Source organism: Gobius niger, assembly GCF_951799975.1.
Source record: "Gobius niger genome assembly, chromosome: 14".
Taxonomy (NCBI): Eukaryota; Metazoa; Chordata; class Actinopteri; order Gobiiformes; family Gobiidae; genus Gobius; species Gobius niger.
In genome coordinates, this window is record NC_136865.1 from 8,299,499 (window position 1) to 8,318,530 (window position 19,032).

General features: G+C 41.3%; 1 protein-coding gene across 7 annotated transcripts in view; it reads left to right on the top strand.

Annotated features, from left to right (window-relative positions):
- The window catches only part of thrb (thyroid hormone receptor beta), a 117,240-nt gene that overhangs the window by 84,327 nt on the left and 13,881 nt on the right, over positions 1–19,032 (top strand). For 4 of the 7 annotated variants that reach the window (XM_079571305.1, XM_079571299.1, XM_079571303.1 and 1 more), the window contains 2 exons: positions 11,345–11,411; positions 13,668–13,718. Coding sequence is in view for 5 of the 7 variants with exons in the window: in XM_079571299.1 (XP_079427425.1) it covers positions 11,405–11,411; positions 13,668–13,718 (58 nt within the window). In the remaining 2 variants the exon portion in view is untranslated. The remainder of the gene's footprint in view (positions 1–11,344; positions 11,412–13,667; positions 13,719–19,032) is intronic. The other 3 variants (XM_079571304.1, XM_079571301.1, XM_079571302.1) reach the window with 1 other exon arrangement.

A 19,032-nucleotide genomic window follows, 5' to 3' on the forward strand; every position in this document is an offset into this window, starting at 1 on the left:
CAGCCGCCATCTGCAGGCCGTCATCAGAAGTATCACCGGCGTCCGGGGAGGTGTCACTTCTCAGCTGGTCTTCCCTCCAGGGTGTGGTCAGTCTGACGGTCCTGATGCCCCGCACGTCGGTGATACTTCTGATGACGGCCTGCAGATGGCGCTGAAACATGTAAAGCTAAAGATTTCAACAGATCTAATCCTAGGGTCTGACCAAATGAACCTTGAAAGTTATACTAGTAACACAAGTAGACACAATGAACGTTAATTAGCTCAAAACATGCATAATAGGTGAATCATTCTGAGCATTAGCCTGGCTGAACATCTGGAGATGGGTCCCCACAGCTGCCTCCTGCTCCTTATAGGTTGTCCCAGCAGCATCGAAGGATTCCTCTCTTATTTTTTCGAATAAACATTTTAAAGCAGTACTAAGTAACGTGTTTACCTTAATAAATCCTTTCCGTAGTCCCTGTGGGGGTAACACAAGTGTTAATGGGATGATTGGAGGGTCTTTCATCTCCCCCTGGTGTCTCTGGACAGAAAACCATGTTTGCAACTTGACTGCCACCGGTCCGGAGCCACCAATACACACTAATGGGATCACGAAGAAGAAGCTAACATGCTAACGGGCAAAGCTAACTGCGGGCTAACGTCACTTTAAACAGTATTTACAGCAAAGTTTGAGTGAAAAAAAAAAATTCCATTGTATAATGCACAGAAACCCTCTCCCCCCTCGCCTTTCCTGTCAGCGTAGTATTTACTCTCCAAGACAATTAATAAGTTAAAAAATCGTAACTTGCTACTACACCTGCAGTTGCGCTTATGGCCTCTAGGGGGAAGAGTTACTTAGTACTGCTTTAACCTTTTGGCATGGGCTACTGTAAACATAAACATCTCATTTTTGTATTAGATTAGCAGAATGCCGTCTTCTATGTTTTAAATACAATGGGTTGGACAGATGCCAGTGTTTCACTCTCTAGCCGGAGCTCATTCCAATTTTTCGTGACAATTACACCTACCGGATATATAACCTCTGTGAAGTTGGAAGTCGTCGCGCTTTACAACAAACCCCACACTACTTGACTTTTTTTCCAGAGATAAACCGAAAGTGGTGGTGAATTTAAAAATGCTTGCGTATGTGTCTAAAACGCAAGTCTCTTCTAATCCAAACTCTTCCCCTGTCCCTTCACTGCGGTGCCTGGTTTTCGAGGAACAGGCACCGTGCCACTCCTCTCCCGGAATGTTGTCAATAAAACTAACTTATGCTAAGAGCTTTAAGCAAAACATCTGCGCTAATTAAGCGGACAGACATGGTGTGTTTCTGCCGAACACATAAACGCATGTACGTCATGAACTGAACCGTATCCCGAAGCAACCCGCAAATCTCCGCAACCACATCTGTCTAAAATCTCTGTGAAAGATTGCTCAACGGGCTCCGTGCGTGAGCTTGGTGGGGACAACTTGAAATATCGGCGAGGCGTCCTCATGGTCCCCAGGCAAACCGACGCCCATGCTACATCTATTGGTCGTAGCATAGTTAAGCATAGTTAAGAGAAAAAGAAGTTCATTGTACACGCTTGTTTTACAGTGTGCCGTGGTAATTATCATGTGTCCTCATGCGTGCGTGTAAACCTGTTGAAATGGGTGCACCAGTCTCCTGCGCCGCTCCAGCTGTTGTCTGGATAGTAACCGCTCTCTGGGGTAAAGCGCGGCAAAGCGGAGTGCACGTTTCCCAGAATGCTCAGGGAGGCAGCTGCACTCGGAATCACTGACTCATTCACTTTCTGGATGGCGAGATGTGATGCAATAGATGTATAGCATGGCGAGGGGAACCGTATCCCAGGTCTGATTTGTCATTAGATCCGTCATGACCAGGAAGGACCTTGTTCTTTGTCCAGCCTTCTGTCTTTTTCGTCTGTTCTGATACAGCACTTACATCAATTGTCTCAGAAAGTTTAAATCAACGTCATTGATTTCTTTGGCAGTTCGTCCTGCTTCGGTTCGCCAACTCCCAAAGCCGTGCATGAGCCTGCAACAAATTCACATGGACAGTCAGGATGTGCGGGAGGAAGCTGGTGTTTTCCAACGGAAGAACCTTTGCCGTTCATGATGCGGTTTCAGTACGAGCCTCCATTTTGATCGCTTTTCGGACAGTGAAGAACGGGGGCCCGCTTTTAGAGGGACCGTTCAGCTCCTGCTCTGGGGACCTGGTTATAAAGCTTTAGACACTTTAGACTGTAAAGCATGTGCAGTTACATCACTGAATTTGGCGATTACCCTGAAATATTCACTTCACCAGTTAGACTCACCCTTCTTGTCCTTTGTGCATCATAAAGTCAGCAATAAAACTGACTCGCAAATCCTGCTGGAGTGTGATCTGAATGCCTTCGAGCACATGCTACAAAGTTTGTTTTGCTGTAACTGTAGTGTCAGGTTAGTGGTGTACTTGACCTTCTGCTCCATCCGGGGTCCAGATATAGTACAATATTTTTTTAACACACAAGAGCTGATCAACAAATTAATAATTTAGCTATTTTACTTTGTTGTTAATAGAGACTTAAATATGAATTGTTTAGGATAAGGCCTAGTCAAATCTAATCCTTCTAATCCTGTAAAAACAAATACTTGGCTGTTCCAGCACTGACCGATTTTATGTTATTACTTTAGGTGATCCAATCATAGTGTTTGTCCCAGCTTTGATTAGTTGTCGTTAGCATTAGCATATTGTTACTTGCTGCGGCATTTTGCGCATCAAAAACACAATAGTGGAGGTTAAAACTAACTCAGCGATTAAATTCTCCAGATTTTGCACTTCAACGTGACATGCAGTATGTCCATATTGACGGAGGATTAGTGAAACAAACTTGTTGCTAACCAAGTTTCATTGCGATGTTTCTTACCTCCCCTGAGGCTTTTTTCGGCACTAGTAAAATCCCCAAATATCGGCCCAATGTCAATGTCAACTTTATTTGTATAGCATGTTTACAGCAACACTAGGTGCCCAAAGTGCTTCACATACAGGTACACAGTATAAAATAACAGTACAAAACAACAAGAGAAGCACACACATAATAATACATAATACAGCTCAGCTTGAATTGAATTGAACGCCAACGCAAACAGATGTGTTTTAAGGGCAGTCTTAAAGGTTTCTATGGTTGGAGCAGCTCTGACGTTTAGGGTGAGACTGTTCCAGAGTTTGGGAGCAGCCACACTAAACGCTCGATCTCCTCGCGTCTTTAAACAGGATCTGGGCACGTTCAAAGACAGCTGGTTCTCAGACCTTACTGATCTGACTGGGGCATAAACAGACAAAAGCTCACAGAGATACTCAGGAGCAGATCCATGAAGACATTTAAACACAAGCATCAAGATCTTAGAGTCAATTCTATAGCTGACGGGCAGCCAGTGGAGGGAGGCCAGCACAGGAGTGATATGTTCCCGCCGCCCTGTTCCTGTCAGTAAGCGTGCAGCAGCGTTCTGGACTTGTTGTAGGCGGTTGAGTGAGGATTTGTCCAGCCCACAATAGAGCGAGTTACAATAGTCGAGACGCGACGATATAAACATATGAATAACTCGCTCAAAATCGCTGTGCGGAAGATAAACCCAATATAAAATCGGTCGGCCTTTAATAAAAATGCTTTGGGATATGGACTAAAGCGTCTGGAAGTCCTGATCTTTGAGGTCCCGTGGGCTGGGGGTCTCGAGGATAGTCCCCAGGAACTGTTTTGGAACTCTTTTATACAAGAGCTAGGAATGAGTTGGGGAAGCAGCCAACACTTTATTCTCAACCACCTCCTTCATTCACAGTTTGCAAAGGAGAAATACAGCGAGTACCCAAAATGCAACATTAAATGAAACATTTTGGCCGAATCTGCCTATAGAAAGAAGCCCTTGGACTCCTGTCTATGCACCGTGCACAAACAATGTGCCGTTAACAAAAAAATAAAGGTGCAAAGGTCAATCTGGCTGCAGTGATTTGTGCGAAAACAGCTTCCAAGTGAAAAGTCCTGTCGTAAATTGTCCGCAAACCACTGTGCACCTGCTTGCATTGTTACTTTCAGAGGCAGACAAAAGATGCCAAAGTGGGTGCAATTTCTACATAGCGGCGCGGCCTTTGTGGTTTTGCCGTTGTCATCTTACACTTGCTCCTCATTGTGGCATCGGATTGTATGGAAACAGGCTTGTAAACTGAGGAAGACTGTATATAAAAATATTTGACATTTCTGGCAGATATTGTTTTTAGTTTTGATCTATATTTTGAAATCGTGACCGAGTTCACATTTGGGATTCTTCTACATTATACCACTAAGAATCCAAATTATAACTGAAAATGCACAAATATTTTTCCCTGTCCATTGTTTCTTTGAGAAGTCTCTGAACCTGCCATATTCCGCTTTCGGCTGAAAATTCTTTTGTTCCATGTGTTGTGAATATGTGAATATTGTCACCTCTTTTGGACACCATTATGCCAGAATTTAAACCGCTTCATTTCATTCATGATTACAGAGAAGGAACTGAACCTTGTGCAAATTTTCCTTTCACGTGGATAGACCCGGTAATGACAGAAACATTGACCATAAACCATGTCCAAACAGCATTTTCACGCTTTCCGATCTCAGTTTGAAACTATTGGCTGTTTATAATATTGTGATGTCATGTGAACACAACATTTCAATCGCAATCCAACCTTGTGTGAATGAATTACAATTAGCAAATCGCAAAGCCTAAGTTTAAAACCAGCAAATCTGAATACCGCAATTTTCAGACTATTGAGCGCGCCTCAATTTGAGCTGCACCAACTACATTTAGAAAGAAAAGGCTGCACCTGTTGAAGTCGCAGGTGTCTGTGGTGCCACGTTGTAACATGAGAGCACACACACACATACACGCACACACACACACACACACACACATTCACATACACATACACTGCACCAGGGCCGAGAGGTGTGCACGGGGCGGGACAATTCATGCGCATGAGCAGCACCACCACACAAAATGGCTTTTTCCATACTTTTATGCGCTAAATGGACTACTTATTTAATCACTTTGAGTTAAACACTGTCTTAAAGAGGGGGTATTATGCTTTTTTCAATCACATAGCACCAGTCTATATCACACTACAATGATGACGAAACCTTCTGTTGGTCTGTAAATGCAGTAAATTAAAATAACTGCCTTGTATAAAATTGCTCTCTCAAAATGGCTGTAGCGAATGTCTTGAAATAGGCCTCTGTCTCTTTAAGAGCCTCTGACCCTTTCCGACACGCCCCCTCCACACACTGTCTGTGGCATCAGTGGGGAGGGGGTTCTGCTGAGGAGCAGTGGTTGGTTACTCGGCTGGTGACGAAAGCTCGGAGGCGTCTCCAGGAGGTGGGGGCGTTCCTAGGAGGACTCAGGCAAACCTATCCCTAAAATGGCCAGTTTTTACAGATGACTCAAAAATACGTGAATGTGCCAAGGCAACACTTCAGGCATGTTTTTAATGAGGGAATGACATAATAACATGACGTAAAGCTTGAAAAAGTTGATTTTGCATAATACCCCCCCTTTAAGAGAAAGAGCATAGTGTAGCACCGAGATCAAAGCACTGGCCTCTCCATGCTTTAGAAACGTGACCAAAACACACACTACGGTTTCCCCTACCACTAAAATCGTGTACAATAGGCCTGAATGAATGTAGAGTGTGTGAGTGGTTGGTGGTAGTCGGAGGAGGAGCCGATTGTTTCCGTCAGTCTTCCTCAAGGGCTTACCACCACTTAGTATGACGTGAATGAATAATGACTACAGTGTACCTTGGTAGCACAGGCTTGTAAAGCGCAATACAAGTGCAAGCCAACATCATCATCATTATCATCTGATAGCTCGGGCTCATCTCAGGCTCGGGCATAAGATCTAAACTCTACAGATTTTCCCACGCTAACGGCCTCTGTGCAAATTATTGTTGTATAAGCCACAGGGTTCAGAGCCTGTGAGAAAAGTAGCACCTTAAACAGTCAGGACAATTCTGTACGTTTTTGCATTTTGAAGTTGCCAACGTTTTTGTTTATGTGGTGTTTATATCTCAGTCAGATGGAAGTGATTTTGCAATATATTGTGGCTTCTTACAATATGGACATTGCCCCGATAATTGTGCAGTCATAGATTACAGGGTTAGCCGTTTTTATACATAGCAAATTCCTGTTAAACCTGTGAAATCCACACTACAGTAGGTTTTTAAATTGTAAATAGCAGAAGCCATAACTCCCGACTGTTTTTCTCCTGAGTATTGCTCCTGTGCCGACACGAGAGCGCAGCCCAGAGAATGTTTACCCTGATGCTTATAGACAGCAGCAGCACAGCTCCTTATCGCGTTATCAGCACCAGGCTATTTTGGCTGCGGGCTCGCTGCTGCACATGTGAGTGGAAGCGCCACAGTTGGTCAAGGACATTTCTCTTCCTGCACAAGTTATTTCCCTCACAAAAGAACACAAGAGTGACACGGTTCAGGTCATTTCTGTTGCTTCATTTTTGTCATGCATGGATTTGGATTTTAGAGGGAAATTACTGGAGGTTTGTGTTTGAGCCTTTTCTCTAATGTTTTGAATGTGAGCAGAATACCGATTTGATTTCAAACAGGGCTGCGCAAATATGTTGACAAATCATTGCAGCGGTGATGCAAGAAACCACAGAATATCACAAAATCGCTGAGGTCGTCCGTCTGACTGAGAAGTGCCGGGGTTTGTTTGTTAACACCACCAAAAACAAAAACTGTTTGTGACTTGAAAATGTGGCAAAGTTCCATTTAGTGATTTTAGAAAGAAATCTCCAAACAGAAAATACAGAAATGGTAGATCTCCAATCATCTGTTTCCCTTTAATGTGACTAATCATTAGGGTCCAACTGATATGAAACAACTAAGCATGACTATACAGCGCCCCCTGCTGTCACAGTTCAACACTGACACATTTATCCAATACACCCCGGGACGCTTTGATGCGCGGCTAAATAGATGGCTCCTTTATTTTCGATGAGAGAACACACACCGAGGTTGCAGTGACGAGGAAAACGCATGCTTTTAAGCTTCCTGCAGAGGCACAGACCTGCCTGTGACAGACGGGGAGACCGCCCAAAAAACTTTGATGGGAGGGACGAGAGAAGCCGCGGAGACGGAGAAACCATCACCAGGGCTCATGCACCAGGGGAAGCATGTTAAACTCGCGTCTGTCGCCAACTCGCTATTAACCTTTTAACTGCATGAATCACGTGTGAAGCCCCGCACGGTTTGAGAAAAGCCTCTGAAGTCGCTCCAGTGTGTGTTGAAATCCCTCATGGACGGAGTCGGAGGACGTGCCACCAAGCTCTGTGTTCTGGTGTGCAAAGGCCTTTTAGAAAACACCAATCCGGTCGACCTCTGTTAGATATATTTCTATATATTTTTATGATTGAAGCATTTACTATAACAATAAACTTTTAATTATAGGCTATTTGAGAGATTTAAAAACAATTACATCAAATTAAATTGCTTAAAGCAGTACTAAGTAACTCTTCCCCCAGAGGCCATAAGCGCAACTGCAGGTGTCGTAGCAAGTTACGATTTACGAACTTTTTAGTTGTCTTGGAGAGTAAATACTACGCTGACAGAAAAGGCGAAGGGAGAGAGGGATATTGTACATCCAATTATACAATGGAAATAATGTTTTTCACTCAAACTTAGCTGTAAATACTGTTTAAAGTGACGTTAGCCCGCAGCTAACTTTGCCCGTTAGCATGTTAGTTTCTTCTTCGTGATTCCATTAGTGTGTATTGGTGGCTCCGGACCGGTGGCAGTCAAGTTGCAAACATGGTTTTCTGGCCAGAGACACCAGGGGGAGATGAAAGACCCTCCAATCATCCCATAAACACTTGTATTACCCCCACATGGACTATGAAAAGGATTTATTAAGGTAAACACGTTACTTATTACTGCTTTAACATATATATATACTATACATCGGCTATTGGCCAACCCCCCCCATATCATTGACAGTATATTTTGAATGCTCCATATCGATATTGGTATCTGACCCCAAAAATCCATATTGGTCGGGCCCTACTAATCAAACCAATGATGTGTATGGCACTATTTTTGGACTTCAAGAGGGAAAAAAAATGATTTAACCTCCTTCATATGAACAGACATAGAAAACGTTGAACTTTGTGCCAGTTTTTTTTTCTCATGAATAGGCCCAGGAATCAGAGATGTTAGCTAAAAAGCCAAGCCAAAAAACATCCCAATTTTTGCGGTTTCCATAGTTACCACCATAGATTTTTTAAACTACAGGCTGTCGAATGCTGCAATGCCCGTCACATTAGACATATATCGATACATTTTTTACAACCTGCCTCTGCGTTTACGGTCATTTTGCGTGATTTCATTTTGCTGATGTATTTTCCCAGTGCGTTTGTCCCGCCTCACCCTCTCCCGGCGCATCCCGGTGTAAACAGACTCTTAAGGATAAATGGAGGTGGAGCGGCCTGCGAGCTGAGAGGGAAACTGTTAAATGGACTGTGAATCCTCCGCTCGGCCCGGGCCTGTCTCCTGAACGCTGATGTTTATCCATTATTCACCACTCTCCGAGCCCTGTCTGTGCAGTTGATTCGAGGAGAGGAGCCGCGTCCGGGCCGAAGCGATGACGACACTCTTGCAACACGGCCGAATATTGACATGCGGACTCTGACCAAAACACAGACTCGGACACGGAATTTGAATCTACATTTGGATCATTCCTTTCGAGCTGAACCACCTTTTCACTGGAGTAGAATACAATGGGGTGCCAAAGTTTAGGCTATCCCGGATCAAGGCAAGTTACTGATGAAAAAAGTCAGGTTTTGTTTCCATCTTTTGCATTTTGGAATTAGGCCATAGTAAAAAAGTTTGGGCCTGTGCAGAGTTAACACCTCGTAGCTTCCCAATATGGCAAGAATCACAGCTTTAAACGCTTTTTACGGCAGACAAGAGTCTTTACATTCAAGTTTGTGGGATTTTTGGCACTTTCTTCCTTACGAAAGTCTTCCAGAGCTGCCCACACACACTCCTCTTAGGATGTTTAGCTCAACATTTTACCCACCACCTCAACCAAGTGTACTATCTCCAGTTCAGCTTTACCCAAATCTAAAAGTGTCTGGACTGGAGTTTTGCAGCCTATAGGCCAGTGGAAGACCTCATTTGAAAGCTAAGACCTACAAAACTGATGTAAACTAATCTCTTTCCTTGCGTTGTTGCTTTTTTGCTGCGCTTTGACTTTAGATATTTTTTTTTTCACTTTCTTGTTGTGTTTTTATTGTGTTTCTGTCACATTTTTGTTCCTCTTTGGAGGCTTTTCTCATGCTTGTTTTCTTCTCGTTTTTGTCATTAATTTGACGCTTTTTTCAAGAAGCTTTTGGATTTGGGTAAAGCCAAACTGGAGATAATGTGCTCAGTTCAGGTGGGGGTTAAGAGGTTAAATGATGTCAAGGCTTGGTGTAATCCATTGTGGATTTTGAGGTGGATTTTGAGGTGTGTTTGGGATCATTACAAGGGCGTCGGCCGAGATACAAATCCCACAAGATGACACAGGAGATTATTGTTGTTGTTGTTTTTTCATTATCAAATATTTTATACATTTTTTTGCATTATTCCTATTCCCATGGGTTTCAGCAACACTGACCAACCTTTTTAACTGTCTGTGAACCATGCCACACACCAGCCAAAAAACCAAACAAAGCAAAACATTAATCCAATAACACAAGAAACACATAAATACAAATGAAATACACACTTTCACAGGAGATTGATTGAGACCTTGGTGTGTAGCTTCAAATTGTAGCTTTCCTCTAGTTTTTTTTCTAGTTACCAAAATCTAAAAAAGCGTCAAAACAGCAACAAAAGCAACCAAAAAAAAGCAACAAAAGAGTGACAAAAATGTGATGAAAAACAAGCCACAAAAACAGAAGAGCAACATGGCACCAATGCAAAGAAAAAGATCAGTTTAGATCCATTTTGTAGCTTTCAACTGAGGCGTTACTCTGGCCTATAGGCTGTAAGCTCCATTCAAGAAGGTTTTAGATTTGGGTAAAGCCAAACTGGAGACAGGGTATGAGGTTATAAACAAATGATCCTTCTCTTTTTTAAGTCCATACCAATATATTTTGCACATATTGTTAGATAATTATTAAGATGATTTTAATTTAAGCCCCCTAAGCAGTCAACAGTAAGTAGGCCTATATTTTTATGCAGCCTTCTTAAGAATTGCCTCAAAGTATATATATATATATATATATATATATATATATATATATATATATATATATATATATATATATATATATATGTAACATCACGAGAGTGCTTTACACATCAACGAGAAATCCTATGGCATTTTGCTCTCCCGAGATCTTGGCCCATCCCCGGTCATTACCCATTTGTAGAAGCCATTTGTTTTCTAACTTCACAGATGGTGTTTCTTTCAGAATTTGTTGGAAATGAATTACTGCATTTCATAATATTTGTTTATAGGTACCTTCTAATCTAGACACATCCATTGGGATAAGTTATACTACAGAAATATTAGCGCTAGGTTTCGTAAAAGACTTTAAACAGCCTTTGTAAAGTGTAAAATAGGACCTTGATGTAAATGTGGTTTGGTTTTGTGAAGTGCAAACTCATTAACGCACCCAACTGTACAATAAAAAAAAAAAAAAAGAGAAATCCAACTAAATCAGTTAAATACACTCAATGTTGCCTTGTAAGTTGCAACGTCGATGTGCAGTCACTGTGGTCGTCTAGCGCCAGAGGTCATGGGTTTGATTCCCTGATGCTCAGCCAAAAAGCTCCAGCCGCACACTGTGTCCATCCAAAGCCCAGGAGGACATCTGGCATGAAACCCGCTCAAAGTGACCATGCGCATGATCGAACATGGCAACCACGGAAAGGACAACTTTTTATATCCACATACTAGATTTAACATTAGTGATGATGGAAAATGAAACAAAATGTGGTTTATTCAGTTAAATGTATTGTATTGGCTGATGTATGGAAGCAAGGTTTCACTATTTTCATCATTGGGAGCGACTTTGATGATGAACTTGCTGAACCCATCACCTGAATTTCATTGTGTCACCACTAGGTGTCACCACACACTGGCTAAATCAGCTAAAACGGTGTGGATGATTTTCTCTGAGGGGCTTTGGGGAAAGATTGATGTCTTTCTACAAAATAACCTGACTGGTTTCCTGTCAGCGCGGAAGTCTGGCCAAGGGGAGTCTTTGAAAACGCTGTTCTAGATCAGTCCCACCGTTTTCAACCAACAAAATGTGACACGGCGATAAACTTGTCTCGTTTGTTTCTGTGCAGGTTAGACGCAGATGTCTGAGGAGGCTCCGAGGATGACGGCTTGGCCCTGAACCCAGCAGTATGTCAGGTGAGACGCACTTTCGGGTCAAAAGAAAGCACACACTCATTAGTAGCACAAGTCATGATGGACCCAGGCACATTCTTCAAAAACTTACAACTGTTTCAAATGTCTCATCAGACGGGATTACCTGAATGCAAGCCTTAGTTTTAGTAGAATAAATGTCTAGCACAAGTCGGTTCAGGTTTTTGGATAAATTCACAACAACACATTCAGATGGTTGTGTTCACGACTGGTCAAAATCCTCTGGTGGTATTTGCCTTTTAAAAGTCTTAATAGGCTGTGTGCACTTCCTGTTGGCCAGTGAAGGGCAAAGGCTACTTCCTGTCCACATTTAACGTAAATTAACAAAATGAAACAAGATGGGAAAAAAAAGAGAATAAAACTAAAATGAAGGTGTGTCTCAAAAAAAAAAGTGGCACTATTTCAACATTTGTTGGCGTCACATTTACATTAGCCTTTACCTTCCATGCTAAAACACTTTTTGGCTAACTACCTGTTTGCCAGTGTAGGGCAAAGGCTACTTCCTGTCCACATTTTAACGTAAATTAAAATTAAATGAAATAAGATTTAAAAAAGAGAATAAAACTTAAATGAAGGTCAAGCCGCGTGTGTCTCAAAAAAATGTGTTCAGCTAGTGACACTATTTCAACATTTGTTAGCGTCACATTAACGTTAGCCTTTAGCTTCAATGCTAAAGCACTTACAGATATGAACACAAATATTTAGTGCTAAGCTGTGGCCTACAGTGCCGACAGTCTCTTATTCAGTAAATGTTTTTGGCTAACTTCCTGTTGGCCAGTGTAGGGCAAAGGCTATTTCCTGTCCACATTTTAACGTAAATTAAAATTAAATGAAATAAGATTTAAAAAACAGAATGAAGCTTAAATAAACATTAAAGCAAGTGTGTTCACATAGTGGCACTATTTGAACATTTGTAAGTGTCAAATTAACATTAGCCTTTAGCTTCAATGCTAAAACGGCTCCTCTGGTTAAGCACTTACGTCCTGTTTTAAGTTTTTAACATGTTGTAAATGATTAACCAACAGCTGCATGTTTTCTGCCATGCACTAATATATATTTCTACAAGACACGGCCAACTCTCCATAAACACAGCAGAAAAGCAACTTGATCTGAATCTCGTTTACACCTAATTAGAATAATGTAGTTCCTTTCAAAAAGAGCATTGTAGTCTGCTCGATCACAGGTTAAAATCTGCTAAATCCCATTGTAGTGAATAGGGCTAAAGTTCCGTTGGACCCAGAAGTAGAGCGATGACATCATCCCTTAACGAACCCATTTTATTTATTTTGAGGTGGTTTATGGTTATCTTTGTAGATACTGGGCTTATACTAAATACTGCCACAAAGTTAATTTCCTCTGTCCGGACACATGGACTAAATCAATGTCTTTTTCCTGGAATAGTATTAAAAAGTGGTGGCATTAAACAATCACACAGATGCAATTTACATGCATGACTAATGTGACAAGTTTGTAGGGATGCAACGTTCACGACCAAGTGGCTCTTTTGGACGGCTCTTTAAGGGTGAGCGGTTCAAACCTGATCTCAATTGTGAAAAGAGATGAAAAAAAAAAAAATTCAGTCAATTTTACCCAGAACACCCAGACAGTTTCAGCCTCTTTATATTCGTTAAGGCACAACAATGTTTTTCAAAGTGTAAATATCTGTCCCATTGTGATTTTAGATGCTGTAAATCAATAAAGTGTTCCTTTTATCGATTGCTTTATCTCATATTAAAAGAGCCTCTCTGAAATGAACGTATCTAAAAGACTCGGCTCCCAGTAAAGAGCCATAAATCCCAGCACTACAAGTTTGTGGACCCAGTGATCAGTTTCAACATTTATACATTTTCTATTTGGTTTATTTCTTTCAAAAACTGTGACTCGTTTATAAAAGAGTTTGCAGATGTTCAGCAAACTTTACAATCTTGGATGTCGTGAACACAACCCAGCAGTTTGCTCAAAAATATTCCTGTGACTTTGCTTGGCTTATTGTAGTGGTATTATATATAAAATACAAATACGTTGAGAGATTTGGATGTACAAGTTTTCAAAGCATGCTGAAAATATCCCATGAACCATCTCTGTGTTAAAAATGTGAGGTGTCAAAGGTACTCTAATATCTGTGGATGTGCAGCGGCGGCGTTTTCCAGATTTCCCACAGATGTCGGAGCAGCCTGACTCGGCCCCGTGTGACCCAGTGTCCTGCTCATGTTAAAAGTGCCTCTCTCCGTCTGATTTTAGAGCCAGCAGAAAATTGCTCCCCCGGCTGGAGAGATGAGGCGCTGCAGAATGGTAATACAGGCTCTGTCCGCTTCTTTTCCCGCTTCTCTCTGGGACGCTCTAACAGCCCCCACATCGAGGGCCCTCTCAGAACACACTGCCCACAACGCTGGCTTTTAGGAATGCTTCATTTTTCAACTTGATCTAACCAGAGCTGCTTCTCGCTGGGTTTTATAAAGCAAAACAAAACATCAGAAATCTAACTAAATATCATCCCTAATGAGGTTAAATAGGGCCTCACCAGGTCGACTATTTAATTTTCTTTTGAAAACATGCAACAATTATTTTTCTATTTAACATCCTCAATGTTTGATGGCTGGGTGATACTGCAAAATGTACACGTTTACAGAAAAGGGTCCCACATGAACTCGCAATCAATAACATAATAGAATCACATTAGGTTTGGTGGCTGCACTGAATCTAAACTCTGCAGAATTGATTTCAAGTAGCTGGTGCTGTGGATTACTGACATAGATTATTTTTTAATCTAGGAAAATGGGAAGGAGCCGAGGCTCTCTGAATTTGCAAAAATGATGAATTAATTTGCAGCTTTTTTGGCTGGTGAGTCTTCATCAGGAACATCAATGACGTGACAAGTAGTGATGCGACGCTCATGATCGACCGGCTCTTTTGAACGGCTCTTTATTTCAGTCGTGACATGTAAAATTTTACCCAGAACCCCCCGAGCAAACACAAGAATCAGCCCAACAATGTTTTTTGCACTAAAGTCAAAGCTAACTGCGCTAAAAATGATTTGAGTTGCGGTCTTTTTTATTAGCTTTATTAGCTAGGTTTTATTCACAGACACGTTTTTCAAAGGGTAAATATCTGTCCCAGTGTCATTTTATATTATATAAATAAAAAAAAGTGCCTAGATAGTGCTTAGATATTGTGTGTTTTCTGGCTGGCGTTATTCAAATGTAAATTTTAAAAAGCCAGTCTTTTGAACGGCTCTTTAAAATGAATGGATCCCAAAGACTCGGCTCCCAGAAAAGAGCCATAATCACTATTGACAAGTTTACTAGTCATTTACTCAGCTTCTTCTCTTGTAGATAAAAAAAAAATACACACATTAATTTCTATATTTTTATGTTTTCATATAAAAAATATGTTTTTTCAGTGTATAGAGCCAGTTTAAATTCATGGTTTAAATGTCGACTTGTTTTGGGTGCACAGAACTCAATAAATCAGGACTTAGATATTGAAAAATTCCTCTGAAGAAACCTGTGAATGTTTAGGTCAGTACTGATAAAGCTGGTGCTATGTGGATATACTGTCGTCACAATGTAAGGAAAATGTCCTTTGAATCCACTATTTCCCATATACATCCAGTCATTCATTGGTTTCCAGGTGAAGGTTTATAGATTGATATGTTTTTTTTTTTAATGTTAGCTCAAATGACAGGAACGATGTGAATGTTTTGCCATATCACCCAGTCGTCATGACGTCTGAATGACTTTTCCTTTCTGAAGCTGCTAACAACCTGCCTCTTTTTTCTCACACTGCTGCTCGTGTGGCGAATTACTAATCTATGATCACATTTTCTCTGCTAAGTGCTAGCGTAGCTATTATGGTCACGTCTTGGAGAGCAGTGACACGGTTTGGAGCGCTCTCATTATGTCGCTCTATTACATTACAGTGACCCAGACATTTTTATGGCACATTATACAGTTAATCATAATCCTTTCAGAACACACAAGATGGGCAGTAGGTTAAACTATTTTCAGTTGAGCGTTATATGTGAAGATCAAGTTCATCGCTTTACTTTTGGTAGAGTTGCTCGAACCTTTTCTGGAATTGGTCTCAATGTTCTTGTTAAACCTGTTTTATCCTTGTTCATTCGTCCTTGTTAAGTTTTGTAAAGCGTAAGTCAGTAAATCGGGGCAGTTACTTGAACAAATTTGGATCAGAATCGTATTGTCTGTGGCGTCGCATTGTCAACCACAGATTTTTAAGCAAATTTATCAAATGCAAATAAACAAAAGAAGAGAGAAATAGTATTGTTTGCAACAGTGGCTCTCAAATCTTTCAAACCCGGCACCTTCTGAGCAAAACGCGACTATACAAGGCCTAAACTTGGACGGAATAAGATCTTGAGTTGGGGCTGGGTACCGATACTTTGTTTTTCCATACCGATACCTGAACGATACTTTTTCTGATACCTTTACTGTAATATATTTCCTCTAGAACCAGAAAACAAAACAATAATGTTTATAATACATTGAAATTTACAATATCATGTTCTCCGATGTCAAAACAAGTGTGAGAAATGGGGAATACTTTTGAGGAAGGAATGGAGGGGAAATGGGAGAAATTGTGGCAAAAAATAAAGAAAGATTATGTAAATATATATATAGAGAGATATAGATATAGATATTGGTAAAAATGGGGAATTGGGAAATTATTAGTAACAAAAAAATAGTAAAAAATAGAGAAACAAAATGGGGAAAAAAGAGAAAACAATTGGGTAAAAAAAAAATGGGGCTAGCATTGGGCTAATGAATTTGAAAAAATGGGGGGAAAACAAATAAAAATTGGGCAAAAACAAACAATATTTGAGCTGAAACAATTTTAATGCTGTCCCTATATCAACAGCATCAAAACTTAGATGTAAAGATGTATGATTTTTTTCAGCACCTGCTGTCGATACTTACATTTTTTCCACTGGTGTCATTTAACGGTCTCCAGGCCCTGAGGGGCACTTAACCAAGTCTGAACCATGGAGTTTTAAAACCGGACTGCCCACCACCTGTAGAGAAACGCTGGTCTACATCCAAACCAGAACATCCAGGCTCTTGCCGTCGGATAATGTCACGATAAAATATGCAGAAGAACCTTGTTGAAAGTCTTGGCAGTCACAGCGGACGACTTTCTCGCACAATGCAGACCATCTGTGCATATTCATCCGACAAGTATTTCCATTCACAATACTTCTGCAGCGCTTTGGATAATGAGTTGGCAGCAGTTATTTGGTAGATTGACATCCAGATGACTTTTTTTCTGTATTTGGAGTTTTCAGTAGTTTCTTCACTTCAATGATACATAGTTCTTTCAACGAAAATGTACCCAACATGTAAAATGACATTATAACATTATGCTCGGCTGCATTGTTCAGGGTTTCAAGTGCATTTTGATCCATAAATGTCGCTCCGAGTAGTTCTGTTGAATGTTTTATGTTGTATGTGGAAAACGTAACATTAGTATGTTTTATTTTCTCATTGTGTCGAGAGTGGGATGTCGCCTATAGCTCTAGTATGACTTTAATCATCGCTCCAAATGCGGCATAACGCCAGTGCCCAAACACATACTGGGACTGTTTGATGAAAATGATGCGGCAGCAAAAAGCAAGGCCCAGCTAAGATAACAAGGCGAGCGAGCAGCTTCACGCAGCGACAGGTCGGCTGCTCCTGGGCTACTTTTGTTCCAAACACGAGTGCAGGCTCATCCAGTCCTTCTCAAACTGTGATGCTTGGACTTGTTCAGGTAGTTCTCAGGGTCATCTGCACTTTTTATCTTTTTAATTAGACTTAATTTCACAGAAGCTTTAAAAATGCATTCACATTTGTGTTTCTCTGGTTTAGACGTGCTTTACAACCAGTTCAGACAAGATTTACAGTTGTCCAATTTAAGAACCCTTCACAATTTAGTCCTGACCTGATCGTCCACAGAATGACCAGGTTATTCATCAATGGATTTATCCCTTCCCTGATGGCACGGGCATATTCTAACATGACCATGCTAGGATTCATTTGCCTGGCCAGCCAGACACTTCACTTTCTGTTCACGCCGACGGATGCACTGTTTACTTCTGCTCTTTCATCTGTTTTAAATCATTTGGGAAATATAAACTCCCTAAAACCGGAGCAAGAAGCAGCATTGACAAGGTTCCTCATGAAAAAGGACATATCCAGCGTTTCTCTAAATGGCTGATCCGGTCGTCAATCACGTTCTCCTGGAAATCGTTAAGATCACGCTCTCGCTTCCAGACCGCAGACTCTTTGAAAAAGGATGTAGTCTGGCTGGCCAGGCAAAGGATTCATTGGGCTCACTTTGTGAAAGCACGAGACATCATTTTCACCACAGAGTCCAGATCTTAACCCCATTGAGAACCTTTGGGATGTGCTGGAGAAGGATTTGTGCAGTGGCCACAGTCTCCCATCATCAATCCAAGATCTTTGTGAAGTTAATGTATTAGTGGATGTTTTGACTTTGCAGACGTTTACTGAAACTACTCCACAGCAAATCTGTGCTGTAATCAAAGCTAAAAGCATTCCAACAAGCGAGTGACCTTTTTTGTTGTGAGGCAGAGTGATACCGATAATAACCAGCTAAAACCAGCGAACCACTGATCCCCATCGTCCCTCAAACAGGTCTTATGGTCAAAAGGTAAAGTATCGTTGGCCTCAGGAGCTCGCTCTGAGATAATCCCATCAAAGTGGAACCTTTATCGCAGCCTTCTGTTGTTGCCGTTGGCCTGAACCTCTTAGGCCAAGGTTCAGTTGCTAATGTGCCCATCGGACTAAGGCAGAGGAGCCGGGGACATCTGGCTCAGGGCCTCGGAGTCAAGTGAGGGCCCTGTGACAGGTCAGCGCCCTGACCGTCTTTGAACCCCACAGCAATCAATCAGTGACCAGTATATTTATCTGAGAGGCTAAGCAGAGCCGATATAAGGGACACGCTACTGTAGAGGCACATTTGGAGCATTTGGACGATGGAGGGAAAAGTAGGTTTTAGGAGCAGTGCAAAAGGACAGACCTCAGGACTGACTATTTCAGGAAAGACCTTCACTTTTATGGATGGGAGTGCAGTCAGAAGGCAGGTGAGTGACACACAGTCATTTTGACTTGTTAGGGCAGGAGGTTTTTTCTGTATTATCTATTCTTGTTCTCAGCCCTTAGGCTTTATTTGACAGGACAGCACAAGGTGAAACGGGATGGAGAGCAGGGAGTGACATTCAGCCAGTTGTCAAGGCCTTGGCTCCATCTCACAGTAATGACAACAGAACAGTGTTCACCACCTTTAACCACGAGACTTTTGGCTGCACATGAATCGTTTAGATTTTAATTGTGTATTCATATTCCGCGGGTTGCAGGCCAGTCCCAAAAAACAGCTTCTTTTAATATTTATTGAAAGAAACTGCAAAAGTATAGAAACACCATCCGAGTCTGTTAAAATGCTGTTTGATTGTTTTTTACCAGGAGTTCAGCCTTTTGGGATTATTAAACACTTATCCAACAATAAATCTTAAAAATATGTATTTTATAATATGTATAGCAAATTCAAGCCGGTTGTCATTTAATGGTGAAGCTGGATCCTGACTCAAGAT